Source organism: Doryrhamphus excisus, chromosome 1, assembly GCF_030265055.1.
Source record: "Doryrhamphus excisus isolate RoL2022-K1 chromosome 1, RoL_Dexc_1.0, whole genome shotgun sequence".
NCBI classification, from domain to species: Eukaryota; Metazoa; Chordata; class Actinopteri; order Syngnathiformes; family Syngnathidae; genus Doryrhamphus; species Doryrhamphus excisus.
This window is the reverse complement of record NC_080466.1, coordinates 2274352-2300373: the sequence shown is the minus strand read 5'-3', so window position 1 is coordinate 2300373 and position 26022 is coordinate 2274352. Positions and strand designations below refer to the sequence as shown.

General features: G+C 39.1%; 1 protein-coding gene and 1 long non-coding RNA gene across 2 annotated transcripts in view; both read right to left on the bottom strand.

The window, feature by feature from the left end:
- LOC131134418 (uncharacterized) overlaps nt 1-9648 on the bottom strand; it is a 35805-nt gene extending 26157 nt beyond the window's left edge. The window contains exon 1 of the long non-coding RNA XR_009131390.1: nt 9438-9648. This is a non-coding gene — a long non-coding RNA (uncharacterized LOC131134418). The remainder of the gene's footprint in view (nt 1-9437) is intronic.
- A 798-nt stretch (nt 9649-10446) lies between these two features.
- nomo (nodal modulator) lies at nt 10447-26011 on the bottom strand. The gene is made up of 31 exons (XM_058063561.1): nt 25737-26011; nt 25273-25362; nt 25154-25199; nt 24480-24580; nt 24163-24269; nt 23998-24070; nt 22548-22700; nt 22316-22453; nt 22158-22247; nt 21968-22073; nt 21724-21874; nt 21031-21208; nt 20738-20879; nt 20493-20624; nt 20178-20314; nt 20020-20107; nt 19786-19849; nt 19613-19708; nt 19042-19263; nt 18817-18899; nt 18533-18692; nt 16946-17072; nt 16032-16145; nt 15354-15481; nt 15139-15280; nt 14968-15051; nt 13845-13955; nt 13637-13738; nt 12261-12380; nt 12076-12168; nt 10447-11999 (listed from the first exon to the last, which is right to left on the bottom strand). The coding sequence occupies exons 1-31, from the start codon at nt 25929-25931 to the stop codon at nt 11868-11870; spliced, it is 3705 nt and encodes a 1234-aa protein (XP_057919544.1). The 5' UTR covers nt 25932-26011; the 3' UTR covers nt 10447-11867.
- Between the last annotated feature and the right edge of the window lie 11 nt (nt 26012-26022).

The window sequence follows — 26022 nt, the reverse complement described above, 5'->3', positions numbered from 1 at the left end:
AACTGCACGCCGCTCCACCATAAAAAATAAACGGTGTATTTCTTTTTTACATGAAGTTGTATGACATCCCTATCAGCAGTGTAGTTCATCCACGGTGACATACCCCCCATCTTTGTCCCTTGAGCCGAGTTCTGGTCGGATATCAGTAATGAGGAACCTAGTTCCAGTTAGTTGGTGGCGCCACTCAAGTGATGAGTTGGACTTCTCAAAACAATATGCATACCTGTACACGCATACATATAAACACACACAGTACACATGTACAGTACATATATCCCCACATGATTTAATGTTATATCTATATTGTTAACTCATGACTATTACGTATATGTGCTCTAGTTGTAATTGTTGTTGTCATGTCTCGCCGCCACATTTGATAGACAATATAAACTGACTTAAACTCAGACCACATGACACATGAGGACCAGGATCGGGTCCTATCAATTAGGGTCCCACTTCTTGAGCATCTTCTAGAGGAATATGAGGCAAAGCCGCATGGAGGGAAGCACCCATTTATTATCTGAGGAGTCTGCGGTGTGGGAGAAATCAATAGAAAGTGTCCATGCTGGATTCATCTATATTCTGTGAACAGAATCCCCTCACGGGGGGGCGGGGGGGGAGGAAGATGAGTGGGTGGTTTGAGGGGAAGAGGTGAGACGAGTTCAGAAGCAGGGCAGCCTGCTGCAGGGGGAAAGTAAGTTTCACGATAGCGAGGTCAAAGAGTTATGAAGTTTCATGTGCATTCACATCAGGTTGGTTGAACTTTATCCATTCTCAAGACAAAAAGGAAAAAGTTTTTCAAGTCTGCGACAAAAGTACGGCGATGTTTGCACTGACACGGAGAAGAGAATGAAGACATTTGCAAAACACATCCATTCACACGTGTGCACACGCACAACATAACAACCACATCACCTGTCACTGAAAGGCTCATTAAGCTGACAGGCGTTGGCCTCTCAGGGCAGGCCAAGACGTCGGAGCCCTCTCCCTCCTGTCGTGCCGTGATGGATCTCTCCAACACTGGCTTGCCAAGCTGCCATTCAAGTCTGCCTCCCTGTGGGCATCCATCGGGAAGCACTTGCCGAGCATACTGTTGATCTTATTTGCAAATAGTCACCATCGAGGCTCCATGTGCATATTTTTGTTTCACTTTGTTCGTTAAAAATCAGCAATTTTACCACCGCCTGATACTGAAGCGATTGTCCAGTGGGTGCACCTTCTACCTTCTGGCTGCCTCTTCACAGAAAATAAATAACTAAACACAAAACGGACCAAGCAAGTAACCTTTTGCATTCTGGTGAAGATCTGTAAAAAACAGACTGTAGTCTGCATTATTGCACTGATTGGACTGGAATGGAATAATATCACAACAGGCTTCATGATTCACAAAATAAAGCTGATTGGGATTGATTCCGGATGGATTGGCCGTGGCTGGAATGAAATTTGACTTTCTGCTGGTCACTAGTGAGAAAGCAACTCTTAGTAGATTTGTGGACATGGGTGATGAGATTATGAATTGGAGGAAGTATATATAAATAAATATGAAAAGTGAGAGGTACTCATATGGTTGGAAGAACAAAGTTTGTGCCAAATTGGGACCTTAAGCTGAATTTTGATTTTATTTTTTTTGTCTTGCAGCTTTATTAATGTAATAGTTCAGTTTTGTTCTCAAACATGATTTCACATAGTATTTCCTGTATTCATGACATTTTTTAATCGTAACATTCTGACTTTTTTCTTAAAAAAAATGTTCCTTCAAATTTCCTATGAAATTACTACTTTTTTCTCCCTTAACATTAAGACTGTGAATTCACAATATTACAATTTTAGCACTGTCATTTAAAAAAAGAAATTTTAATTAATAAAATTTTAATTTATTAACAATTATTTTTAATTAATATTTTGACTCTTAACTATTCATTCTGGTAAAATTAGAACATTTCTTTTCTTTTTTTTTTTTTTTTTTTAAGAATTTTGATTTTTGATGATAGATGATGATGTCACCTCGGACCCTGCCCCCAACCCACTGCCACATATAGATACAAAGTTTGTGCGATGGACACGTGTATGCAGGGCCACCCCTGGCCAAATTGGGACCTTAAGCAGAATTTTGATTTATTTTTTTGTCTTGCAGCTTTATTAATGTAATAGTTCAGTTTTGTTCTCAAACATGATTTCACATAGTATTTCCTGTATTTATGACATTTTTTTTTCTTGTAACATTCTGATTTTTTTTCTTCCAAAAAACTTTTCCTCCAAATTTTACTATGAAATTACTACTTTTTTCTCCCTTTGGTATTCATCCGATAACTACTAAGATGATTTTATCTTAACTTTAAGACTGTGAATTCACAATATTACAATTTTAGCACTGTCATTTTAAAAAAAGAAATATTTTAATTAATTAATAATTATTTTTAATTAATATTTTGACTCTTCACTATTTATTTCAGGGAAATTAGCACTTTTTTTTTAATAATTCCGATTTTTGATGATAGATGATGATGTCACCTCGGACCCCACCCACAACCCACTGCCACATATAGATACATCATAAACCTTGTCAGTAGTAGATTTGTGGACATGGGTGATGAGATTATGAATTGGAGGAAGCAAAATAAATATGAAAAGTGAGAGGTACTCATATGGTTGGAAGAACAAAGTTTGTGCGATGGACACGTGTATGCAGGGCCACCCCTGGCCAAATTGGGACCTTAAGCAGAATTTTTATTTTTTTATTTTTTTATTTGTTTTGCAGCTTTATTAATGTAATAGTTCAGTTTTGTTCTCAAACATGATTTCACATAGTATTTCCTGTATTTATTACATTTTTTTTCTCGTAACATTCTGACTTTTTTCATCAAAAAAACTTTTCCTCCAAATTTTACTATGAAATTACCACTTTTTTCTCCCTTTGGTATTCATCCGATAACAGCTAAGATGATTTTATCTTAACTTTAAGACTGTGAATTCACAATATTACAATTTTAGCACTGTCACTGTCTATTAATATGATATTAATTTATTATTATTATTATTAATTAACAATTATTTTTAATTAATTTGATTAATTAATTAGTTTTGACTCTTCACTATTCATTCTGGTAAAATTAGTACATTTCTTTTTTTTTTTTAATAATTTTGATTTTTGATGATGTCACCTCGGACCCCGCCCACAACCCACTGCCACATATAGATACATTGTAAAACTTGTCAAAAATGATCATAGTGCTACAGCTCTATCAAAGGAGTGTAATAGACCTCAGGATACGAGTCTTAAGTTTTCTGACATCCCACCTCTGTGCTTTCCCTCTGCAATGACTTTGCTCAAAGACTTCTACAACTCCAAATGATCAACTTCCAGCTTTTTCCGCCCCAGACACGGTTCTGTCTCGCTCTGCTCACCACGTCTCTCTCCTCCCCCCACTTTTTGTCAAGCTCCGTTGACCATACAGATGATAGGGGAGACTTTGGCACCAGTGTATCGGAACTAAGAGGTGAGGCTATACGGAGAGAGGAGCTATGAGATCAAATGAGATGGATATAGAGAATGTGAGTCCCAGAGCCTGTCAGCGTTTTTTATCACCGTGGTGTCAAAACAGAAGCCTTAAAGCCAACAATCACCGGTCGCAGAGCCGTTGCACGGTGCTTGTGGCTTGCGTCGGCTTCCGTGATCCATCGGGTCAGTTTTAAGAGCTTTTGGAGTGTGCCCGGTGGAGCAAAGTGAGACCTCTTAAGGGCTGAGATTGATGGACAGAGGTGATATATCCTTGCTGATCCACTGCGGCATGCACAGACATGCGGGGCGGACAATGTGGTGGTGAAGGTCAACAACATACACCTGGAGAGAGGGGAAGCTAGTGTTCCTGTGTAGGACGTTTATACTGAGGTTTATACTCTATGTAAAAAAAAATGTATTCACTTATTATTATTATAGTATTCATACCTATGGACAATTTGGAGTTGCCAATTAACCTAGCATGTTTTTGGAATGTGGGAGGAAACCGGATAACCCGAAGAAAACCCACGCATGCACAGGGAGAACATGCAAACTCCACATGGAGAATCGAACCCAGGTCTTCCCGATCTCCTGACTGCGGTGCCTACATATTGATCGATACCAATGTAGAAAGATCGATAATTTTAGTTGGTTACCTGCCCAACGCAGTGGTTTCATTCAAGATGCAACAGGAAAATCCAAGTTACTTGAACAAAGAATTTGTTGTGGAGTGATCATTTTGTCGGCTTTGTTTATTTAAGAAGAAAAAAAAACAGAAATAAGTGCAATGTTCACAAGCAATTTAGAGTTTTGCATTGTTCATTCATTCATTCATTCATTCATTTTCTACCGCTTTTCCTCACAAGGGCCAAGCCAATCACAGGGCACATATAGACAAACAACCATTCACACTCACATTCATACCTATGGACAATTTGGAGTCGCTAATTAACCTAGCATGTTTTTGGAATGTGGGACGAAACCGGAGTACCCGGAGAAAACCCACACATGCACGGGGGAGAACGTGCAAACTCCACACAGAGATGGCCGAGGGTGGAATTGAACCCTGGTCTCCTAGCTGTGAGGTCTGTGCGCTAACCACTCGACCGCCGTGCCGCCCAGTTTTGCATTGTGCCACCCAGTTTTGCAAAATAAAAATAAAAAGAAAAAATTACTTAAACTATATTAGGAAAGCAGGAAGTGAACAAATGTTTGCTAAATACAAGGATGAAGAGTCTTGAACCAGTCATGATGTGCTATATATATCACTATATTGACATGCACTATGGTACCCATTATGTCACTGTATGCTCATATCACCTTGTACTTCGGTACGAGGTGCATTATTAAAAACAAATAATAATAAAAAATAAAATAAAAAAGCCTTAAACTGTATTATGGAAAGCAGGAAGTGAACAAATGTAACAGTTACTGATTGTAAAAGTACCAGATGGAGGGGTAGGATTTAATAAGCTTTGCTTCTTCCTACTCCTTTTGGACATGTGGAACTGGGAACTGATTATGGGATGCATTCAATTGTAATCTGATGCATGTTCAAATGAAATAAAACCATTACCATTACTTTTGTGAAAGGTATTCATATATGAATATTTTACATGAAAATCTCATGATACAGATCAATCGGAGCATCCCTCGTTGGGACTATGCCACAGAGAAGGAAGGGCTCAAGAGTAAATAGGATGATATTTGGTTTTAACCAAACGCTAAAACATCAGAGACTTTGATTTGCTGTGGCGCACCTCCATTCCATTTGTCAGGGCGCAGCCACCTCAGCTATAATCACATCAGGCAGTAAGTAGGCATTAGGTTTCATAAAGGGGTGACATGACACACTTCTTGTACTGATATAAACTGGCACTGAGAGGCTGTCTGGGTTACGTCTCTGCAGACATGCCCACAAAAAGCTGCCAGTAGATACTGTTACACATCATCCTTTACGCCGCGCCATCTTGTCATCTATCCTTATAAATATTTCATTCCTCTTCCCCCTTTTCTGGATTCCTCGTCAAATGACTGCTCATAATTTGCTGCAGACCAAGCGACGTTGCCGCCTCCTTCTCCTCGACCATGACTTGGGTCCCGGCCAGTGTTCAGGGCCAATGACTCACACTGAGCAACAAGCAGTACGAGAGTGGGAAGATGTGGATGTGCAAGGTTGCATTTGTGTTGTAAGGATGCAACTGCATCAAATGGTGGAAAATGTACAAAAAAAACAGCTATATTGAAAATGATTCAAATTTACTTCAAAAACCAATAAGTGGATATTTTTCTTGAAGTAATGCACTTTTTCTTGTGTTTTGACTGTGACGTAAAATTATTAAAATTATTAAAAATTATTTTAAAAAAAATTAAAAATTATTAAAAATTATTAAAAATTATTAAAATTTTATTTAAAATTATTGAAAATTATTAAAAATTATTTAAAATTTATTAAAAATTATTAAAAAAATATTACAAATTATTAAAAAATATTAAAACTTATTTAAAATTATTTAAAAAATATTTTAAAATATTAAAAATCATTAAAATTATTAAAATTATTAAAATTATAAGCGTAAAATCATGTGTGTTAATTCGTCAATACTGTGTATTGACGAATGAATGTAGTATCTTTTGCTCTGTTTGCTTGTTTTTGTTCAACTCCATTCTTCTGTGAAGTGTCTTTGTGTATTTTGGAAAATCGTTATACAAATAAAATGTATTATTATTATGATTATTAACAGCCCCAATTGTCATGTTGATGGTATACTGGCTTAAAATAAAATAATAACATGCATCATGTGGGCCAAAATGTGTTATTTAGTGTCAAACAATTCAGTCATCCCTCGTCACGTTGCGGTTTGAATTTCACAGCTTCACTCTATCGCGGTTTTCCAAACATATATTCAGCCTATATGGAGCCTATCCCAGCTGTCTTCGAGCGAGAGGCGGGATACACCCTGGACTGGTCGCCAGCCAATCACAGGGCACATATAGACAAACAACCATTCACACTCACATTCATACCTATGGACAATTTGGAGTCGCCAATTAACTTAGCATGTTTTTGGAATGTGGGAGGAAACCGGAGTACCCGGAGAAAACCCACGCATGCACGGGGAGAACATGCAAACTCCACACAGAGATGGCAGAGGGTGGAATTGAACCCTGGTCTCCTAGTTGTGAGGTCTGCACGGTAACCACTAGACCACCGTGCAGCCCCACTCATAAATTCATTTGAAATTAATTTGGAAAAAAATGCATATTTGTGGCTAAATGAACTACAATACAAATACAAGAAAATTAAAAAAAATGCATTCAAATTGTGAAAATAACATCCGACATTATCAGGTGTCAGTAACAGGTTTTTATTTATATTTGATTGTGATTAATCACATTTGTTGATAGTTAACTCACATTTAATCTCAGATAGAAATATGCTTTTATGTATATCTATCTATTGCAACTACAACAATAATTACATAAACCTGACGTAACGTCTTGTTGACATGTCCAGAACATAGAACATAGAACATAGAACATAGAACACAACTGCAACACACACAAGCTAAAGTTTTGTTTACGTCTTAAATGGATCACTTTCTCTTTTGCAAGAGCGTCCTGGCCAATTGTTTAGATTAAAAACTTTCTGGAATTCATTCTAACAATAAGGTGCGGCTAAAGCAACAATCCAGAGCTTTTACTGAAGAATTTGTACAATATTACATGCTTTAATCCAGGGGTGGGCAAACTTTTTGACTCGCGGGCCGCTTTGGGTTAACAAAATTGTCCGGGGGGCCAGAATATATATTTAACCCTTGGAATTTTTTTTCATTTCATATTCCAGGTATAATCACTAATAAATACAATAAATCACTATATTATATACTATGGTACCCATTATGTCATTGTATGGTCATATCACCTCATACTTCGGTACGTGACAAAAAAAAAACCCAAAAAAACCTTAAACCATATTAGGAAAGCAGGAAGTGAACAAATGTAACAGTTACTGATTGTAAAAGTACCAGATGGAGGGGTAGGATTTAATAAGCTTTGCTTCTTCCTACTCCTTCTTCTTCCTACATGTGGAACTGGGAACTGATTATGGGATGCATTCAATTGTAATCTGATGCATGTTCAAATGAAATAAAACCATTACCATTACCATATTGCAGGCTAACCTGAAAATGTACAAACACATGCAAAATTTAGATGTACATTTTCAATGTTAACCCAAAAACATGCTAACCAGGGCGTACGCTAACCGAGGGTCCACTTGTAGTTAGATATATTGATATTTCTGTCACACTTAAAACCGCACTTTCTCTCATTCACCATTACCATTACCATAGAAAGCAACTGGCGGGCCGGATTCAACCGCTTAGTGGGCCGCATGTGGCCCCCGGGCCGTAGTTTGCCCACCCCTGCTTTAATCCATCACAAATGTCCCGGTTATTTTTGATAACAGGAACATCTGCATAGATCTTCAGATGCAGCGGAAAAACGTATTCATTTTTTTTTTTTGGTGTAGGACTCAAGAGGTTAAAAAACACTGATGCCATTAAGATAGCGGTTTTATTTTTCAGCCATAGAATCCTCTGATGACGCAACTAATTGAGCACATTATCTGGTTTTGAAGGTTTACACTAATCCACATTTTGCAGGGGAATTCTTTTAAAATGCATAAGGACCCCCAGAGGGCCTGTGGAAAACAATTTGGGAACTACTTAGAGACGAGATACACACACACACACACACACACACACACACACACACACACACACTGGATGCCGACCTAATGAAGGAGTGAATCACGTCGTGAAAGCAGCTGCTCCTGTAAAACAATTTTTTAAAAAATGCCGGCGAGTGATATGATTGTCCTCCACATGAGGAAAAAGAAATAACAAGCATCATTCCAGACACATTAAAGATGACTCATACCTCAAACATTATTCTGATGGAAGTGATGTCCCTAATGTGCTGCTGTACAATTCAGATGCTGAGCTAAGTGGCTCGCTCTAATTGGCTGCATCTCATCAATTCAAAACAGACGAGGCACCAGAAGACCCCCGTTACTGTCAGAAAGGCTGCGCATTAAATGGCCAAGCTCTCAGACAATGAAACTGATTGTCTTAAATATAGATAGGTAGGAAAATCGACTTATCCAAACACAGACTGGATGACAAGAGGGTTCACTCTGATCTGTTTTTGCGCACTGGTTTTACAAGTGGAATGAATGGAGAGAGTGGAGGTGTGGCTACTATCTACTATCTACTAGCTTCTAGCTACTAGCTTCTAGCTTCTAGCTTCTAGCTACTAGCTTCTGGCTTCTAGCTTCTAGCTACTAGCTACTAGCTACTAGCTACTAGCTACCAGCTACCAGCTACTAGCTACTAGCTTCTAGCTTCTAGCTACTAGCTACTACCCTAGCTGCAGTTAGCCAACATATGCTAACATGAAATGAAAGCCGCAGTGTGGGAATATTTTGGTTTTAAATAGAATGAACACGCTCAGAGCATTAACATCGACGGAAAAAAGAAAGAAAAGTACTGATTAATTAATTTGCCGTTTGGTTGGCAAATATATACAAAACAATACAAAATGGTGCACATTAGCAAAAACATACACACATAGTAGTACGCTCATGTCGCACACAGGTACACGATACACGACAACAGCAAAATTTATAGACAAGCGATAAGCAGAAAAACATCGGTTTTCATAACTGAAAACATCAGTTTAGAGCAGAGGCGGGCAAAGTTTTTGACGCATCACATAACACATCACATAAATCAACTACTTGCTAAACAGCAGCTAAGCGTTAAACATAACACATAACTTAAAATTGTTTTAATTTTCTCACATTTATCTTGTTTAAACACTCAAAAAAACTCACAGGAAATCAAGTCTCAGACATATTTTTCACTTACCGTACCTTTTGGTCCTGGTACAGTTTCGCTGTGCTGTATTGTTTTTGTATCCTTGTTACCTTGTTAGCAAGCTAGCAAACTAGCTATGACACATACAGGAGACGTTGCAAGGCTACTTGAATGAGATTGATTGGAATTGGTCTACAGCCAATCAGGACGCAGAAAACTATAGACAGACAAGAGACACTAAAGTTCCCACAATGCAATTTCTCTTAAAAGGCCAGGCTCGGCTCTTGACAGCATTCATACAAATTTTTTTTTTTTTCGTAATCCGCAAAAGGTGACCCGCGACTGATTATATGTGAACTGCGTGCAGGGAGGACTTGCAATATTAGTGCAGACCTACTAAATTTGGACTCAAATATTTATGATATTTGCTTGTACTCATAACAGCATTGCAGTATTGCAATACTACATCCATTGCTGGGTATTTCCCCCCTCGTTCACTCCTATGCCCCAGTGGTTCTCATTAGGATGTTGTGACCTTCTCATACCGCTCAGAGTTTAACACTAGGTGAAAATTTTCATTAAGTTCTTATATTGGATTTCATTAGAGTGGCCAGTGAATGTATTGTTGATTCACCGATAGTACAAGTACATTGTAAGAAGATATATATTTTGGAGGGCATCCTCAGTGCCAGTGCCCTCTAGACTCGCAGCCCCCCATTTTCATACTTATTCATTCCACTCCTGGCTGGCTGACATTTAAACTATGCAGCGGACATGCAGAACAGCCCTTGAGACATAGTAGAGAGATTATTTTGTCTCATATTTACATTTCCCCTTCACGTACAACGACTCGGAAAAGCAGCCTCATTACAGCATTTTTACATTTGCAAGCTCGTTTTAGCTGAACCAAACTGCTCATTATCGTTTCAAAGACAGTGTTGTTAGAAAGCAGACTGCCTGTGTCTATTGTATTTAATTTGGAAAAAAAAATAAATAACAATATGGGAGTCTGAAAATGAGTTGGATCACATTGCCCCCCAGAGGTGACATTATACACGAGCCAAGTTACTTTTCTTCCACTTCAACTTTATAAAAACACAAAGTTCAACAATGACACACCACGCATCTTCCCCTCAAACCAATCATGTCATCAATAATGTGTACTTTTAGAACACATTTCTACAATTAGATACAAACTCAAGTGGTTTTCAATCTCTGTCACAACAGTGAGCAGATGGATGGGTTTGGGTGGGTGGGGGTTTAGGGGGGGGATTCTGAAACACAGATTTAATTATGAAGCCATGTGACAGAATATGGATCATTTTACTGCTGACGGTCGTCAAAGTCAACATAATTATTAAAACACCTACTATCACAACACACAGTCATTTTTAATCAGTCATGTTAATAAATTATATCAAGCCCATTTTCTCTCCACGACCCCCTCCCTCAACATAAAATGAAAAAAAAAAAAAAATCCTGGATCGAGCATCCAGCGCTAATGAAAAGCAGTCACCGTTTAAACTTATAGGTTAAGTGGAGTGTATCACATTATGTCAGTTAAGTGGAATGACGAGCAGTCATGTGGTAGGATAAATAAGGGAAATATTTTGGTTGAGGGTAAATTCCATACAATATATTGAATCATTATATTTCTAACCTGAGCACAGTTTTCCACCACACAATCAATAGTGATGCAAAATGTAGTCTTTTAAAAAATATATATTTTTAAGAGAATTGAAATGTGGAAAAAAATGCTACACAATTGTCTTCAGACCTGACCGACCGTGATAATCCACAAATTAGGATTTTTATTTTTTAGGATTTTTTTTATTTGTAGATTTATTTTTATTTAATTTAATTTGATTTAATATTTTTTTTTTTAATTTGTAGTTTACGACGTTTAAAAAGTAGGTTTTAAGACTTATTAGAGCCATCTATACATGATATAACGCCTAAATAATCACCTCTACAATCAGATTATTCAATATAGTAGACATAATAGAAAATAAGACATAATTTCGACTCACACATTAGCATTTGGAGATTTCCTTTGTTCATTTTTTTTTAATTTTTTTTTACTTGCGGTACTTCCTGCGGTGGCTATTGTCTCCTCAATGTACCATACTGCAACATTACTGACAACTGATGACTAGTGTTGAACGCGTCTTTCAATTGCAGGTTCTAAAAGTCATATTTGCATTTTAGTTTTAGTTATTTCTATGCTTCATTTGGGCCAAAAATACACAACCTTTGCTTTAACATTCTATTTTGACTAATAGCCTGTAGTCAACCACAAAAATAAAGAACCATGATAGAGCGGAGCCGGGAAATTGGAAACGCGATATGACGAGGGACGACTGCATATCCAGGAAAATTCTGAAACCTGAAGACATGGTTGACAAACGCTTGCTTAGACGTTGCGACCATGACTGCTTGTGGACTATTCAATATTCAATGTAGGAGGACGATGTGGTCTGAGGTGGTCATGTGCGCCGGGCCTTCTGCCTCTTGGCCTGACGTTTGGCCTCGTCCAAAGCGACGCTGTCACCGCTGGCCTGGGCCATGCTCCGTACACCCTGGATACGATTCACCATCTGCAGCAGGAAGGGGATGACCTGGAAGACCATTAGACCAGTAAGGATATGAACGAAATGCCACTTTGAAGGGTGTAGGAAAGTGAATTTCACATACCTTTTCGTGGTTGTATGCTGCTAACAGGAGTAGTAACGTAAGGGGTAGTGCAATATAGGAGCCCTGGGCGACATCTTGGTCAGGCACTTTGCGCTTGGGGAGAAGACAGATGAGACAACGGTGTTATTTATATTCAGAAAAAAAAAAATCACACACTGGAGTGAAAAAATAAATAACTTGCTTACAGTGGGATTGAATGTAAGAGTGACATGCTTATGGTAGCCTGTGGAAGTGAAGGAGACCTGAGGCAGCGTGAAGTCGTATTGCGTGCGGGACAGTGTGGAGTACAGCATCAGGACGTAGCTCTGAAGGAGGAGGGGGCAACAACAGGACATCATGTCAAGAAAACACATCCTCACAGGAAAGTCAATAAAAGCAGTCAAAAAAAAATACTTTCAATGCCGCTGGAGCCTATCCCAGATGACTATGGGCGAGAAATGGGGTATCATGACATGCTATCACCACTTCTCCACCGTGCGGCATTCTAAAAGTATTTATTCTTATCAAAGACACAGTCACTCTACCAGACAGCAAACAAATGGTGACAGTTGAGCCTGTGGCAAGAACATATTGTGCACAGACATAAGAACTGCTACTCATTGGAATAGGTTGCCTTGTTCCTTAAAGGGGACTTAATATGCTTTTTCTACTTTTCTGACCTATAAATGTTGTGAGAATGTTGTATTCCTGTTTTTAACCATGCAAAAGTTTCAGATAATGAGGTTTGCGAATTTGAAAATGAGCCCTAAAAGAAGTTTAGGATGGCTCAAAACGCTTGGTTTCAAAAGGCGTGGTAAAACTGTCCCTTGATGATGTCACAGGGGGTGACATCGTGGTATATGGTTCAGAAGTAGGAAGCACTTTGGACATGTGACCAATCACAGCAGAGCGTGACCGTGGGTGGAATAAATTAAAACAAACCGTTTTGGCAGGAAGCACAAATCAAAGGAAATACAGCTGGAATAGGTGCAGATGCTAGAAAATCTAAAAAGTTTTCTGTGCGGGTTATTGTGTGTAGCTTGCTCTATAGGAGACCACAACTCAATACAAAGGGTGGAAAAATGAGAATAATCGGTCCCCTTTAAGAAAATTAAACAATTCAAGATGTTTAAAAAAAATATATATTTTTTTCATCATTTTTTTTTCTTGTTTTTCTGGTTTTCATGATGTTGACATGATATGCCGTTTTACAATATTGTTGTTTTTGTATGTGTATTTTATATTCACTGTGTGATAGACCCCAAGACCACTTGTTACTGTGCTACCAATTATCCTGATTGGGGTTGTGTGGGTATGCTGGAGCCTATCCCAGCTGACTTTGGGCAAGAGGCGGGTACACTCTGGACCGGACGGCAGCCAATCACAGGACATACTCACATTCATCCCTTTGGTCAAGTAACCGAAAATCAGTTTTTTTTCCTGTTCTTTTCAAAATCATACTGTCAAAACCGCGCATTGGACCATACCTACTCTAATCCAACCCTCTGCAAAACAGATGAGATGCGTTAAACATTGAAAATGTTCCTCTAATATAATAGAATGCACAAGTGAAGGGTGTTACCTCTCCATCTCTGTCCAGTGGCGGGAAATGGAAGAAGAGGGACTGGCCAAGCGAAACACTATTGATGGGGTTGTCCAAGTTGTCACTCTTATACAGCTTCACCTGAGCAGAGAGAAAAGAGTTGTTCAACCCGGCTTATCTCATACTTTCATGTCATATGAAGAAAGCCCAGGAGGCTTACATAATATTAATTCAATTATTAACATACCGAAAGAGTTGCTAGATGTTCAGGGGATGTGATGACATTACCACTCAGGTCAAACTGATTGATTTGTCTGAAGGCGATGATGTTGATTCCGTCAATGTCACTGCTGCCGACCTGAATAGAAGAAGAGAATGCGGTGCAGCATGTGCAGATGCAGGCTTGGACTCCAAATGCAGATAAAGTTGTGAGCCAATCACACGGTGTGAGAGAATAACAGAGAATTAATGGGAATTAAGGCCTTTTCAGCCTTGCAAGAGAGATTAAGGGGCCTGCACTTCTCAAAAGAGGACAAATTACAAAGTGAAAGGTTTTCAGCTTGCAATGGGATTATCTGTGCTTTTGTTTCGTGTTCAGAATGGACCCATGTGATAGGTCGCACTCTATATTCCCACACTGACAATTTAATGAGGAAAATAATAGTTTTCCTGGCAGGAATGTTGTGCTGTAAAGCATCCAGAAAACTTTAATATGACAATATTAATCAAAAGCATCAAAATCTTATTTATGTAAGGACTGGAATTTAACTGATTGGGATTGTCGCCAGAGCAACACTTTGAGTCTTCCTCCTGGGTCGCCTTTTCTTTTTCATTTACCATATATCCTGATTTGGTGACTGAGCCCATTTATTTACTGAAGTGTGCAGGAGGAAAGCCTTTTATTAGTGTATGCTTTTATTTATTGTAACAAATTTGCAGAGTGGTCCAAATTTTTATGTGAAATTTCCTTTCCCCAATAAATAATGACTCTTGGTCGAAATAATTATATGTGAAGTGAAAGTAGAGTGGTGAATGCGTGAAATGATGCACCAAGATTATCTTAAATATTATGCAGGGAACTCATTTCCAACATAAATTAAGATTTACATGACTGGGTAGGTGCTGCTTTTTGGGTCTCTTTCATGTCCATAAGTCAATGACAGTTGATTAATTGAGGTAATTGCAGTTTCACTATTACACGTGTTAATCAAAACATAGATTAGGATGATTTATTAAGAAGCCTAATCTAATCTGGTGGTTAGATTAGCATGCTCAGATGTGAGCACAAACCTGAGTATAAGACAAGGAATGTGTCAAAATGTTCAGCCATGTTGTCCCTGGGAAAGAGACATAATAAATATGCAGCTTACCTCTATGGCTCTTTGCTGAGGTAAAGCTCTCTCTATGTGGTCGTTGCCTTCAGCTCGCAGTTGAATCAGGTATTTGCAATCAGGCTATAGACAAGCAGAATCGTTTTAGTGCATATCAGAGGATATATAAAAAAAAATGTCATTTTAAAACCAGGTAATTATCATCTTCACCAGTAGACCCCTGAGTCGGAAGCGACCTTCCTCATCAGTGACAGTGTCCTCGCTGTAGAGGCTACAGTCTCCTTGGCCAACCGCTTCCACGGCAACATCCCTCTCAGCATCACCACTCAGAGACAGCACTGCTCCGTAGCAGCTGCAGACAAACGTAGAGTTATTAGACTATGCTATCATTGGGACGGCTGAGATGATACAGAAGCTAACAGTACCTGTAGGCAGTCTTAATGCCAGTGATATCAATACTAAGGATTTGACCCTCCTCTACTGTAATCATCTGGGATGCCGGCTCAAAACGGAATTCCTTCATCATCGGCTTGAAGTAATACTGACCTGGACTCTGGAGAGAATGAAGAAAGTGTTCATGTCACAAATGATGCATAAAATCACATTCCGACTTAGGTTACCTGACAACATTAGGTCAAAAATGTAGGGCTCTAGTTCTGATGTTGAAAAAATCAAAGTTGAATGTTTACAAGAGACCGGGAAAATTGGTGACTTTTAATAACAGCCATGTTGACGTGTCAATTTAATAACTACATGACTAGGATTTTATTTGTTTTCAAGCCGGTAAGATACTTTGTGCTTCTCAAGACTGGTATCAATACATTTTAGCATCTATTATTGTTTTACATTTAGATTTAACAGTAGTCTGTGTACACTTGGAGCTAAGAAGTAAAGATTTTTCCTTTCAAAAAATTATGACATCACTTTTATTAAAAACACAAAAAGGCAGCAGTGGCTTTTTTTTTTACGTTATCAGATAAATTGGTACAATGTCATAATTTCTCATATCAGGCCAATAATTATCAGTCCAATATAAATTATGCACCCCTAAAAGTAATATTGAAAAAATATTTTTAAATGTGAAAAAAAAAAGAACTCCCTACCAGGTTATTGAAGTTGAGGATGCCAGAGTCCTGAGTCAAGAGGTTTGAGCGAAACTGTCCTCCACTTAGAGACAAAAGAACTCCTGACAGCGGATGACCGTCTTCTGACTTCATCTACAACAAAAGACACACACAAAGACAAGGAGCCCACGTTAATAGGTTTCATGGTCATACTTATTCACTTATTTCGGCACAGTATATTGCAATTGTAGTTCTAGTACCACAGTTATAATATCAGTAATAGTGGTTCTAATGTCAATGATTAACATTAAGCATAGCTGACATCAACAGAGATCAAGAAGATCAACAGAGAAGATATTAAACTACAAAAAAAAGAAGCTGTCAACTAAATTATTATTGTCACAATACCTTATTGTCATGGGCAGAGCCTCCTACTCAAATAAAATGATGGCTTTGGGCAAGGTGAGTCGTTTGTCAGCGATGCTGTCATAACACCACTAAAATGTGTGTGTATATATAAATGATACACAAGACAGTTTCAAACTATTTATCTCAGTTTGACAGAGAACACTGAATAATTCATGGTCGATAATTGCAGATCCCACCAGGTAACTCGATAGCAGCAGAATGCAGATTTGGCTGTGGACAGTATGTTAAGTATTTCATGTGTTTATTCATCATTCCAATAAAAAAACACCACCATGCTTGGAACTAAACTGGTTACTGGGGGGGGGGGGTAGCAGCCAGCAATATATCATCTCAAATTATGAGCTTAAGTGATAAAGGGATAGTTTGGATTGTTTAACATGAAGTCGTATGACAACCCTATCAGCAGTTTAGTACATCAACGGTGAATTTGCATCATACGGCAGGAGATAAATATGACGCAGAGCGATTTGACGAGTATTCAGGATAAAAGAATCAGTACTGCAGGTGGAAAAAAAAATACATACCTTAAAGGTGATTCCAGCCAGAGCAAAGGCCTTGAAATCTCCCTGGCTTCCCTCCACTTGACTCAGGACAAAACCTTCTTTACTGGCACTGATGTCATACTGCCTGTCGCTGTGGAGTGGACCCACACTGCACGGACAAGAGGAGAAAGAAAGTGGTTATGACGTTCACAAAGTTTCAAACATATCGCAGAAGAAAGGAATAGAGGTCAAAAGTTGGAAAAAATGAAATATGAAATTGTAAATGGGGTGACATCCTGAATCAGATCACTCACCAGTGCCCTTGTTATATTGGACGGGTGTTGGTCAACTTAATTACAGTTAATTAATTACAGTCAGTTAAGAACTGTGACTGGTAGAGCACCTTTTTTTTTTTTTTTTTTGTCCCGTCCAGCCATTGGGGCAGATAGTATTGTTGATCTAAATGCCCTTACATGCTAAACAGATTTGCTCTGTGTCAGGAAAGGTGTTTCCCTGTACCATGAAATTTTATTTGCCGTTATTTGATGTTTTTGTTATGCCATTTGGAGCGACCGGACCGGAGCAAGAAGAAGAACAGAAAAGAAGAAGAGAAAGATGGGGTGGGGGGTGGAGGGAGAGACAAAAACAGCAGCAACAAGAAGTCCCATAACAACAACAGTGACAAACAGAACAGTTAAATGTCAATGATGGCTAAGGGTCACAATGGAGATGATATCAGTGAAATGAAACAGTCCAACTTACCAGTAGCAATAGTAACAATGAGGACATGACCCATGATAGTAAACACAATTACAGCCATACAGTTACAGTAATTAAAATCTCACTGCTTGACATCATTATTACTGTAATAATAGCATACTAATAGCATATAAACATCAGGGATAAGATGGTAGATAGTGTAGAGAAGCACCCATGTGCTGTGAGTGTCCATATGGAGGTGTGTTGTGTATGTGAATGCGAGTGTGTGAATGTGTAATTGTCACTGAGAATGACAAAAGGAGAGAGACTGCCTTCTACCACCTTTTCTACAGATGAGAAATCGTGTCTATCTATAAACAAAATCTCTCTAGAGCTCTTTTTTTTTTAAGTCATTTTTGAATGTGACACCCACAGTTCAAAATAGCATTTCATGTAAGGCCTCGTCATGACCAAAACTTTAAACAGGAAGTCCATTTGTTAGGATGTAAACTCTTCAGGTGTACCATCAAAACCTACGCTGTTCGCTATATGTCTGTTGACTGTCGGCTATAAGTGAAGTAGTGTCTCACAGTGAAGTCATACATTTCATCAGTCATCAGGCTAACATTAAAAGTGCTCTGCCAATAAGTGACCAACGATCACCGAAGTCACCACAACTCATCCCGGAGGGAGGCATGAATGTGGGCAACAAATCTAATGAGGGTCCTTTCAAACAAATGTCAGCTTCACTAATGCAATTTGGAAAGATCTTTGAACAGAGAACACGTCTTGTGCAGAATGTTAAGCCAATTCATCATATAGATTCAGTCAGTTCAGTTTTTGCTTACATTCTTGCTTTAAAATAATTTTTGTAACTCAAACCACAAACTTCTATTTACTTGTTTTCAAACATTTCTTGGTTTTCCATACCTGTATGTTCCCATCTCATCAGTAGCCACAGTGATGAGTGGTAGAGTAGCACCTTTCTCACTGATGGAGATCTCTACACCTTGCAGTTCCGGTGACACTTTGCCTTCCAAGAAGAGCCCTGCACGGCCTATAATGTCCACCACGCGACCCGGACAGGACTCTGCAAAAAAATGAATTCAAATTTCCTGTTGCTATAGCAGGCATAGGTTGAAATTTACGTCAAAAAGTGACTTCAATCAGTGTGGATTATTGGACAGCAATTTGTACGGGGGAACATGCAGTACCTCCTGTGATGGTGGCCTCTACTTCAGGAGGGTAGAAGAGCAGCTCCTTGGAGGAGGGAGTAACTGTTACCTTCTCACCAGCCCTGCAAATTAAAGGTGGTTTTCCCATTAGACTTATCTTTGTGTGAATTAAATTGTATTTAAAGTGTGGTTTGTGGGGAATAAGCAATTCTTTTAATGGAATAAATATTGATTGTTCTGACTGTTCTGTTGACTGCAATTGACCTTGCCCAGTAGGAGAACTCATAGTGGAAGGGGCCTGTCAGATCATCAGCCCTCTCTTGAACGGGAGGACTATCATCCTTGGAGGTCCCATCCTCTTCAGCTGCTCGCCGCTCTCGTTCCTGGCGCCGTAGCTGAATCTCCTGCAGTTGCTGCTCCTGCCTCTGCTCCTCCAGACTCCGCAGGGGGCCAAGAACCAGTGCCGGCTCACTTTCAATGGACGATCTGACAGGCAAAAAGAACTAAATGTATAGCTGGAAACAGACACATGCTGTACTATACATAGCAGGTTACATTGCAACATTCATTCATTACTTTTTACAGTGTATTATTTTGATATGGATTTATGTTTATATTCTAGAATTGTAGCTTTTTTGATAAAGTGTATTTACATGTAAATTAATTAGATTGCTGCCATTAGTGCCCTATGAAAAATAATATACATATTTACTATTATGATCATTATTAGTTAGCTTCATAAATCCATAAATGCAATGTACCTGACAGCACATGTAATAGATGTTTATTATTGACGAGCACCATCTAATAAAATCCTCCCCCAAATGTGCCTTACTTGATAGTGATTGTGACGTCGAGGATCTTGTCAGTGGTGATGAGCCCTGTCATGTGATGGCGCACAGCGGTAAGAGTCAGGATACTGGGTGCTGAGCTGTTAAGACCAATGTTAAAGCATGTCATGTGACAGAACTGTATACAGGGTGACCGCATTGTGGTTGTTTTACTTACGTATCATAAGTGTAAAAATCCTGTTCAAACTGGTGGCAGGAGCGAGGGGTGACTTTGTAAACGCCTGGATGAGACATTTTTAGAAGATTAATTACTTTCCTCCGGTTTTAGATGTCGAGATAAAACTGGTGCCTCGCTCTTAATAAGCTCAGTGGAAGAGTTGAATAATGCTTTAATAACTTAATAATTCATACAATCTGAATCATACAATGAATGAAGGAAAATGAATCTCACCAGGTTTGGAGAGGCAGAAACGGTTGACTCCCTTGGAGAGATTGTAGATGCCCACGTTCTCGGGTTTGCTGCCATCTTGGAAGAACTCCTGCAAAGAAACACACATTTAATGTAAATGTAAGAACGTGTCATACACCCGGTATGAGTTCATTACTGACCAGAGTAATGGCATGGGAGAGGGAGCAGCGTAGGATGTAGCCGATCTGTCGGAACTCCACCCCCAGTATGTCAGAGTCCAGGACCTCAACTTCCATGGATTTATGCTTCCAACACCACTCCTCGTGAGAGATGCTCACTGGAGCAGGTAAAAATTAAGACATACAGAAGTTGTTAAAACACATGCCACATAATTTTTTTTTACCCATAATCACTTTCAGTTTCGGGGTCTCATGTATAAAGCTTGCATGCACACAAAGCAAGGATGTCACATTTATGGAAAACATTATATATACACAAGGAAATTGATTTCTGACCTTTGTATTTCCCGGGTAGAACATTGTCAAAGGAGAAGCTGAGGATGTCACTGCTACCAGACAAGGGCACAATCCTTCTCTCTCCTTGTCGGCTAACTGGTTGCAGTGTTACCGACAGGTCATCACAGGACGCTGGAGGTCAGCAAGACAGCATGTGGTCAAGTGCCGTCAAAACGACAGTATATAAGTCATTGCTTCATGTAAATAATGTATTTACGGCATGCAAAGTGTTAATTACACATTACCTAAACAGTAAACCTTTCCAGAGACAGAGGCCATGAACTGGGTAAAGAGTAGGTCTGTGAGAGGCTGGTCCACAACTGAAAACTCCAGAGAATGAGGCTGCAATGCCAGGCCTGCTTTCACATCTGCTTCTGGGAGAGATACCTGCACACACAGCGGGCTTCTACTATTATGTGTACAACATTTGTTCATTGTATACATACGGCACTGCACTAGTTTGGTGTGATCAAATAAACGCAAAGTCACATGAAATATCTTTTTCAGACACAAGTATTCATTTGAATGGTAGTCGTACGTGGACACTGTAATCTCCGGGTTTCGCCTGAAAACAGAACGCCCCGTGGGTGTCAGAGTCAATGACCCGGCCTGATGTCTTGTCTTGGCCCTGGTGTGTCAAGGTGACCTTGTAGCGACCCTGCTGCTTCATGCCCTCAGGCAAGCGGCTGATGGAGATCTGACCACAAACACTGAACCTGCATAAAAACAAGGAGTAGAAATTCCTGAAGAACTTGAATATAATGAATATATATTCATGAACCATAAAATTAGGTAAGCATGCTATGTCTAACAAAAGCTCAGATTAAAAAAATGCCTTATGGTTTGACTCACTGTCAATGACGTAGGTTTGTTTAAAAAAAAAAAAAAAACAAATATATACAGTACATAGGTTAGCTAATGTGTTAGCTCCATTATGGCTTGAATGGTACAGTCCACTCCGAAACCAAATGGTAAAAATCCGTTGTTTACATTTTAAGCAGTCGTCTAGGAGCAAGAAAGTAGCTGAATATTTAAACACAAACTACTTTTGGACCATGAATAATTTATCAGGCTTTGTGGAGATGAACGCTCAATGACTATGTTCTATCATTGGATCTCATGAGATTGTGCAGGTGGACACAATGAAGTGGTTCAAGGTCCACTGCAACCACCTGCAAATGGGAGCAGACAATGAAAAAACATGAACACAAACGATATCAGATGGACGCACCCTGCTGTAATGATGTCCGGGAGTTGTGGTGTGTTGGGGGCAATTTTGACCGTTATTGGCTCGAAGAACATCAGCTCCTTTTGGACGCGGATGGTGTAAGTACCAGCTGTCATGTTCTCCAGCCTGTAAGAACCGTCCTCTTTGCTGACAACTGTGGAGGAAGGCAGCAGAAGCCAGAATGCGATACCCTGTATGCGTAATTACAGTGTTGAAAACAAAGTATGTGGTCATGTGATAATGTTACCTTTTATCTGATTGTTGAGGGAGACTGTGGCATCGGCTACGCCCTCCCCAGCTACACTGTTCAGAACCCGTCCGGTCACAGAGAAACCCATAACTCGAAAGATAGGCTATACAAAAGAAGTTAACATTGAGTGTATTATTAGTGGATTGAACATATTCGAAAGTTTAAAATACATGATTAGACTTTATACCTCTAGTGTCAAACTGCTGTGCTCAACCTTGAAATTCATTCTAGAAGGAGCGACATCGAAAGTGATCCTTTCTCCTCTGTAGAAGGGCACCTAAAGGAGATACCTTATGAGCTATAAATAGAATTGCAAATTAAAAACGCTTCTCATGGAGAGCTTACCACAGTGTACTCTCCACTAGCCAGTGAGGGGAAGTTGAAGGTGCCATCCTCCCTAGAGAGGGCACTGCACAGGTAGACAAGAGAGCTGTCCCCAGAATCGGCACCCTCCACTGGAGAAAAATTGCAGTCCTTTACATCCTGAGGACCAGAGGAAACATAGAAGTTACAATGAAGTACTTTGATCTTGACCATGTTGACATCTCTCCTCTTTCTGGACAATATGTCAGTTTACCTCTCTTTTCACTTTGGCCGAGTAAAGAAGGAAGGTGACCTCTTTCATGGGCTCTCCATCACTGCGCACCTCCCCCGAGACGTCATAGCCTCCGACCACCAGATGGTCAGCGGCCGGCGCATTGGCAGTGGAAATGTGCACTGAGGTTGCGCTCTGTGGGAAGATGGCAAAAGGTCACAAGCAGCTGCAAGAAGGTCAGACTGATTATGTACGCTATGGCTGACTAGGGGCCTCATTTGCTTGGATTGCGTACTCACAAAACCAAATAATTTACGTATGAAAGTAAAAAAAAAAAAGACCTTCAAAAGCATGTGGTGCATGCTTGTATGCCTTCTTCTCATTATAAAATAATAATAATAATAATAATAATAATGATAATGATAATAATAATAATATTACAATGAAAATAATAACAGGGGAAACAAGACAGTGGCATGAACATGATTATATCCTGCAAAAAGGGGTAGGCATTTATAAGCTTTTGCTTCAGCCTACTCCTTTTGGGCTTGGGATCCGATAGTTGAATACAAATGTAAATAATGGAAAGTTATATTTTGATTGATGTAAGAAATGCACTGTAATGATTCACATATTTGCCCAAATAAAGGGAAAAAAAATAAAAAAATCCACCTACAGTGAACTGTGCGCACGACTCCAAAGCCCATGTCATCCCATTACTCCTCCCACAATCATCTAGAAATAGTCAGTGCTAAATAGCTCATGAATATGCTGATGCTTGTAAGGATCACGATAGACTGTAAAAGAAGGAAAGATGGGAGCCACCAACTCCAAAAAAGAAGGCGACATCTGCATATTGTCTAATATAGTGTAATGTTTCGACATATGGGACAATTCCATTCTTAAAATGGAACAGAAGGCAGTCCCCATGGTGCTACGTATTCTAGAGTTAATTTGTTTCATTTGTGGTGTTGCTAACTCCCGTGTCTGAAAATCTTTGCGTGAGCTCCATGCATGGATGAAAGATGCGTACACATATTTCACCCCTGATGACGCAACTTTTGGTTTATCAAAAGAAGTCGAGGCAACCATATTGGCTGAGGTGCATATAAATATTTTACACTAAACTGATGCAAAATAAAGCGTTTAAATTCGCTATTTGCTGTTCTAATGGCGTTGAGAGTTACTTGGCTACAAACCTAACTGGTGCATGAAATAACCTCAAATTGGGAACTTTTGAAGGGATTATCGATCTCAGGTTGTAACATAATCTCCTTGGTGTTGACCACATCATTACACGTGAACATTACAGAAACATTACAGTATTGCTTTTGAAAACACAAGTTTGTTTCTGGGTGTACTCGGCAGTGGGAAATTTTAATTTACAGCCACACAAAATGTAATAAGACACCTTTAAATCATATACACATAAGGTTAAGATGTGGTGAGACATCACAATGCATCAGTTAAACATGACCTGAAAGGTACCAACCTGCTCCAGGATCCAGGAAGGATGGGAAGCAATGATGTCATAAATTCCAGGGAGGACTTTGTGAAAGGTGTATCTGTGTTGTAGGAAGAGTGGCAAAACATAAGACAAATATGGATCCCATCAGTGGAAAAGCGTGTCTTGATCAAAAACGCTGAAGGTACTTACGTTCCCCCGGGTTGTGTGATGACACTCTGGAGTTTCTCGTCTGTTCCTGCTCGGCTCAATTTAACTTCTACTCCAGCTGGGCCAAGAAGATGGCCTTTACTGAGGACCTGTGAAATGAAAACATCACAAATAAATTAGGTTTAGGATGACATTTCAAAAGTAGTAAACTGTCATGTTGGTGTTGATTGACACCTGCAGTACACATATTTAGGGTTTCCACATTTTTTAAACATCACAAAATAAATCTGTAAATATAAAGCAATTACTTCCAAAAATGCAGTTGCAGTATGAAGAAAGAAAAGCTAAAGAAATCTCACCTTGCCTGATACGGAAAAGCCAGTGAAAACAAAATTGATGTCCTGTTCTTTTGTACATATGTCTGTGACTCCATCCACATGGAGCTCAACGCTGGTAGGCTCTGGCAAATGTTACAGAAACAATATTAATCACGGTTTTCAAATTAATTAATTATGATTAATTATCAGCAAATGTGTCTGGAATATGCCAAGTTTTTACTGTGTTTTATTAACAGAAATATACATTACAATACAATGTTATATGTATATATGTATTAGGGCTGTCAATTCATATAATATTTGTACAGATAGACTAGTATAGTGTATTTTTACGCTTTTTCTTTCCCCTCATATTTGCTCCCAAATGTTGATATATGTGGGCATGCACAAAGGTAAGATTTGTTGACCTTATTGAGAGCTAATGTGCATATTTCTTCATTCAAAATTTGACAGAATACGCCTATTGATGCCATGTTTGATCACTCCCTTCTCAAATGTAATACCATTTGACTTATTTTGCATCTTTTGTTTACAAGCATTGCCTTGCTGTCACTGCTTGAACTCTTGAGTAGTTTTGCATTATGACTGTTCAATTCTGACTTTATATAATAGCTTATGAGCATCAAATAGCGTGTAAATAAAGTTGTGTAGAATTGAAATGTTGCCAGTCACAAAAATGAAACAGACCAACATACCAAAGCTCCAGCCAAGGGGAGGTTCAATCTTTAAAACAAAGTCTCCCTGTACAAAGAATAAAAGAAGTGTGTATCATTATCATCCAACAGCAAATAAATAATATGTCCATTTGTCATACCTTGTCGTAGAGAGGGATCATAAAGTATCCATTGATCGGAGCACAGTCAGTCTGATATTTTAATGAGCCTTGTTTAGTGTAGAGTTTAATCTGAAAGTAAAACAGGAGAAAAGGTTCATGAAACAACGTTAATCACAGAACCTGTCTTCTAATTTCGACACAATTGAGCTCTTGAAATCTAGTTTTACGATGCAGTGACGTCTTACCGACTAACAGAAGAGGAACACTTAATGTAACTAATTGACCCAACAGCTAATCTTTAGCAGTCTGTGAATGAGCCGGGATTAACACTAGTGCCTCGTGCAACACATTCTCCTCAGTTTACACATATATAAGGAACAAAATGAGTTATACCGAGTGAAATGCGGTCATTTTTTTCAAGCAGGTATATCACTGTGATAAGTAAAATAACGCTAGTTAGCAAACAGCTCAATGGCTAAAACCAGGGGCATTAGTACACTCACCTCGATCAGCGAGTAATTGATTTCAACATCGGATTTGACGAATCCTCCACATGCCACCACGATGTCATCGGACGATACGACCAAAAACTGAGAATACGCGATCCAGAACAAGACCCAAATGGTACTTATATCGGCCCGTATGGTGATTTTCAGCATTTTGGATGAATGGTCGCCTGTCAAACCGTTGAACAGCATGCTGCATCCGCTTCCGGATCAGCTGACTCGCTGCAAATGTACTTAAAATTCATCAGCAGCGCCTCCTGTTGACGTGGAGGCGCAACAGCGT